Source organism: Harpia harpyja, chromosome 16, assembly GCF_026419915.1.
Source record: "Harpia harpyja isolate bHarHar1 chromosome 16, bHarHar1 primary haplotype, whole genome shotgun sequence".
Classification (NCBI taxonomy): domain Eukaryota; kingdom Metazoa; phylum Chordata; class Aves; order Accipitriformes; family Accipitridae; genus Harpia; species Harpia harpyja.
In genome coordinates, this window is record NC_068955.1 from 1,657,720 (window position 1) to 1,662,632 (window position 4,913).

General features: G+C 65.2%; 1 protein-coding gene across 1 annotated transcript; it reads left to right on the forward strand.

The window, feature by feature from the left end:
- The first annotated feature begins 432 nt into the window (after window positions 1–432).
- C16H1orf216 (chromosome 16 C1orf216 homolog) lies at window positions 433–4,620 on the forward strand. Its single transcript, XM_052811798.1, has 2 exons — window positions 433–483; window positions 1,951–4,620. Exon 2 carries the CDS (start codon window positions 1,967–1,969, stop codon window positions 2,795–2,797), a length of 831 nt encoding a protein of 276 aa, XP_052667758.1. The 5' UTR covers window positions 433–483; window positions 1,951–1,966; the 3' UTR covers window positions 2,798–4,620.
- The last annotated feature ends 293 nt before the right edge of the window (window positions 4,621–4,913 follow it).

Consider the following 4,913-nt stretch of genomic DNA (forward strand, 5'->3'; position numbering starts at 1 on the left):
CGCCGTCCCCCTCGTCCCGGCGGGGACCTGCTGAGGCTCACGGGACCGACGGGACGGGGAGCTGGGAAGGAGTCCGCGTGTCCCAAACCCGGCCGCCCTGCCCGCGGCGGGATGCACCCACACGCACCCACCCCACGCTGGGGTCCTGGGTGACGGGGGGGGGGGGGGGCGGGGGGCTTCACCCCACGGCCCCCTGCACCCTGAGAGCCTCTCCCACCCTCCTCCCTGGCCGGGCTGACACGGGTGGGAATTCCCCCCCCGCCACGGAATTTCCCGTGGGGATGCTGCGGGTGCAGACAGACCCACGGCCCGTAGAGAGACATCGAGTCCCCGGGCCCGTAGCCCCGTCCCACCGTCGTGTCCCCCCCCCCCGCTCCCGGCGCAGCCCCGTCGGAAGTGCGGCCGTGACACCTCCCCACGCGGGGCCGCTTCCGCTCCCACCCGCGGCGGCGGCGGCGGCGGAGCGAGCCCGGGGCGGCGGCGGCGGCGGCGGTGAGTGCTGGCTACCGGGGCGGCGGGGGCCGGGCCGGGCTCGGGGGTCGGACCCCCCCCTCCCCTCCTCGCCCCCCGCCCGCCGCCTTCTCCCCGCCCCCCCTCCCCGCCCCGGTTTCCCGGTTTCCCGGTTTCCCGGTTTCCCGGCGCAGTGCGGCTGCGGGCAGGGAGCACCCACCGCCGCTTCTCCCACGCTGCTCCCCCCCCCCCCCCTACAGCCGATACGCGGAGTGAGGGGGGGGGTCTGCAGGTGCAGGGATGCTCCTCGGCTCGCCCTTCCCCCGGGGCTGCGGTACGGCCCCCCCCCGCCCTGCCCCGGGCTGGCACGGGTGGGGGGACACACACAGCAGTTCTATGGCGGTGGCACCCGGTCCTTCGTTGCCGGTGTCAGCGGGAGGGGGGCTGCGGTGCCGGGGTGCCAGGCCTTTGGGAGCCCCCCCCGGCTGGGCGCAGGCTCTCGCCCTCCCCTCTCCCCGGTGCCAGCCTTGCTTTTGCAACCAGCAGCTCTGGGTGTGAGCTCGCCTGCCCCGGGCGTCGTGCCCGCTGCTGGGCGTAACGGGCACCGAGCCGAGGCGGTGGGACCGGGGGTCGGAGCGCATGCACCACGGCGGGTCTTCACGGCTCTTCCCTGCTGCTGGCTGGGACGGCGTTACTGCTGCAGCCCGCGTCCCACGCCCCGAGCTGGGCACGCTGCACCCCAGAGCCCTCCTGCCTCCGTGCTGCTTTCCAGGGGCGAAACCGGGACGCTCGATGGGTTTTCCTTCACGCGATTCTTGCGAGCTACGTCCTTGCTGGGAGAGAGCTCGGAGATCGGCTCTCATCACCAATGACCCGGCAAGAAATGCTGGGTTAACCTTTCCTTTTCTGGTCCCGTCTGCTCCCGGTCCTGCAGAGAAGGAAGCGGCCCTGCGGGGTCACCGGTCGGACACCAGACCCGACCCACAGCCCAACCCGGGGGAGATGGCAGAGTTTGTGCAGAGGAGCCCAGGCAGTCTCACCTGCTTAAATACATTTTATTGCTGTTGGAAAAGCAGCTCCTTCCAAGCAAACCTCTACCAGCGCTGAATTAATTGCATCTACCGCAAGCACTAACACTGCTGGAGCAGAGCGTGCCGGCCGAGTGCCCGCGCCCCGCGATGCCCTCCGACAGGCACCGGAGGGAAGCCACGGAAGCGTGGGTTTGGGCAGGAGCTCACAGGGAGGAGGGCAGGGTGGAAGGTGCCCGCCCTGAGCTTCTGCATCAGGTGAGAAGTTGCCCCTGGGTGATGTTGCGTGGGGACACGCTGAGAGCGGCGGCCAAACGCCGGGAAAGGATGAGCCCATGACTCGGGTGCAGTAGCTTTAAAGAGAGGCAGGTAAAGTAAGCAAATATTTTATCTCGCTGGAGCTGGTCAGAGTTCTGGGTGTGCCAGCCTGCGTACCCCACAGACGCGTTATGGCTCCGTGTCTCTCTTGCAGGCAGGAGACCGGCGAGATGTTTGCCGTCTGCCCGCCGGACGCCCCGTTCCGGCAGGGCCGGGGGGGCCTGGTGCTGGGCACGGCCGTCCCGGGGGCCGGGCACGGGCAGGACTCCAACTCCAACTTCGTGGGAGAGGTGTGTGACAGCAACGAGAACTGGAGCCGGCCTGCGCCAGGGACCCCGCCGGAGGAGGGCTCCAGCCGGAGCGAAAACACGACAAATCCGTCCGATAATCTGCTGTTATTAATGCAGAGACAGATGGTCCAGGGCCGGCTTAGGGACGCCGTCCCGAGCCTGGGCGCCGCGCGGCCGCGTCTCCCCGAGCCGGGGGTGCGCAGCCCCCCCGAGGGAGCGGAGGTCGGCGGGCCGGGGGGCCAAAACGCCGCCGCCGAGGAGCCGGCTGGGGGATGCGGCAAGCCCCCGAGCTCCCCTGCGGAGGACAACGGCTACGCCAGCAGCTCCCTCAGCATCGACAGCCCCGACAGCACCTGCGGGAGCTCCTGGGACCCTCCCGCCGCTGCCCCCCTCCCCGGGAGCCCACCCCAGCCAGGGGCGGCCGAGCCCGAGCCGGGGACCCTCTTCCCGGCACTGGCAGAGGCCGTGCAGCACCTCCAGGACAAGGAGCGCTTCAAGGAGCGGGAGAAGGAGAAGCACCACATCCAGCTGGTGATGTACCGGCGCCTGGCCCTGCTGCGCTGGATCCACGGCCTCCAGCAGAAAGTGGTGGACCAGCAGAACCGGCTGCAGGAGAGTTTCGACACCATCCTGGACAACCGCAAGGAGCTCATCCGCTGCATGCAGCGCGGCCCGGCGTGCCCCGCCGGCGCGGCCGCCCCCGGCCCCTGAGGTGCCGCCGGCGCTGCCCCGTGCCAGCCCTCGCCCTCTCGGCCGGCGTGGGGCTGGCTGGGGGCATCTCCGTGCCGCACATGGGTGCAGAGCGCTCGCCGGGCGCCTGGGTGCCCGCCCTGTCCTTCCCATCTCTCTCCAACGTAGCTGAGAGTCCCCGAACCGTTCATCTCGATTTTCCCTCTGCGCGGGAACTCGTGTCCTTCTGCACCGTGTCCCGCCGGTCTGGGGACCGTGGGCCATCAGGCTGGGTAGACCTCAGGACCTTGGGGTTTGCTGAGCCTGGGGTGATGAAGCTAATCTTTTAAATCTAATTTATGGTCCTTTGTATGAACCCGGCTGAGCCGCGCGTGTGCCGGGACGGGCCCTGCGGTGAGCCCCCCGGGCGGGAGCTGCCTGGCAGCGAGGGCCTCGGGGCAGCGAAGCTTTTAAATGTACCTGGGCAAAGTGCTTCAGTGCGTGCTCGGGCACAAGCACAAGCTCGCTTCATCCCCCGCATCGCACCCACACCGGTGTGCCCGTACGGAAACAACCCAGCCACTGCTAACCGTTGCTCGTGCTCTCGGTGTGAGCAAGGTGTCCTGAGCTGTTCCTCGGGACTTGCCCGGGTGCACCGCCTAATGAAGCACGTGTAAAAGCTTTGCAGATAAGATCTAAACTCATGCAGGGAGATGGAGTGAGAGAAAAAAAAAAGTCATTCTGAAAAGTGACCTCAGAATGCTTAAAAATAAATTTAAGTGTCAACTGATTCAAACCCAATATATTTTTTTTCGATTCAGTATTAGAGAAGAGTTAATTTAGATTTTTCCTTACAGCCAGTGTGTATATATGCACATCTGTCTGTCGTGGGAGATGCTTTAACACGGTGCATGATCAGGAAGCTGCTTGCAGACTTGTGCTGTTGGTGTTTATATTAATTTATCATTTGAAAGGCAAGAGAATATTTTTTTCTAATCTACATTTTATCCAATGAGGACTGCATACAGAATACAAAGAACAGTCTTCTTAAGTAGAGATTAAAAAGGAGGTGCTGTGTTCGTTTGCTGTACTTCACTAAGTGTTAATATGACATGTATTCTATTTAAGTTGCCGATGCGGAAGGAGCAGCAGCGGGGCGGTTTCGCTGCAAGCCGAGGGCTCAGCCAGGAGGGGACCACGCTCCCCGTCCTGCCCGGAGTCGCTGTGCAAAGCCGGGCACTAATTTTGTTTCTCGTCTGCAAAAGGAGGCTGATGAGAGATTTCAGAGCTGCCGTGTCCCCGCAGCCAAACTTCTTCCTGCCATCGGAGGAGCGGAGCTGAGAGGTGGCCGCGACTTCGCCGGGACCCCGCTCTGGTGCCAGGCTGCAGCGCCCGGCCGGCGGGACGGCACAGTTCGGCAGCCTTGGCAGATCCCGGCTTCCACCGACCGTTAGATGCTACCGCGCTGCAAATACATAATCACGGCCGAGCCCCCCGCGACCCGTGGGGCCAGGGGCTGCGCTGAGCCTGCTCCCGTCCCGCACCGGGGCACGGCCGGGCTCTGCTCCTGCCCAGCGCTGCTGCTGCCGATAGGTAAAATATGGATATCTCTAAAATTCTGCTTCTGAAAAGGACGTTTTGGTGGTGTAGGGTACACTCGGCTCAAAGCGGCCCGTGCCGGCCCCTGCACCCGGCGCTGGGGGCCGGAGGAGCCCGGCAGCATCCCTGCAAGGTTCGCGCTGCTCTCGCTGCCTCGCCGTCCTGCTCGCTCGTGTCCAGCGCCTGCTGCCTGTGTCATATCCCAGACGTGTGTGATCGTGGGCATGTTGCACACCGTAATAAAAGCCTTGGAGCTTCTGAGCTGAGCCCCAGGTGGATTTGTTCCTTTATTGCCCTTCACAAGCCTGCCCACCCCGTGCTCTCCGCAGGGTGCGGGAGCGTGGGTGAGCAGCAGCAGGTCGAGGGCGCAGGTCTTGGCACCCTCCTCCCGTCCCTGCATCCCTGGGCACGTGCCAGCGGGCGACGCGCTGTACCATCACCGGCAGTTCGTTCGTGTTCAATTTAAAAGCCTTTTTGCTTTTAAAACCTCGAGCGTGCCGCTCCTCCCGTCTCTCCCCGTGGCCGTGGGGCAGTGGGTGGCGGGGAGCTGCCGGCGCTG

What these genes read in the sequence shown, in the direction of transcription:
- C16H1orf216 (XM_052811798.1), top strand. Translation starts at nt 1,967, where the DNA reads ATGTTTGCCGTCTGCCCGCCGGACGCCCCGTTCCGGCAGGGCCGGGGG.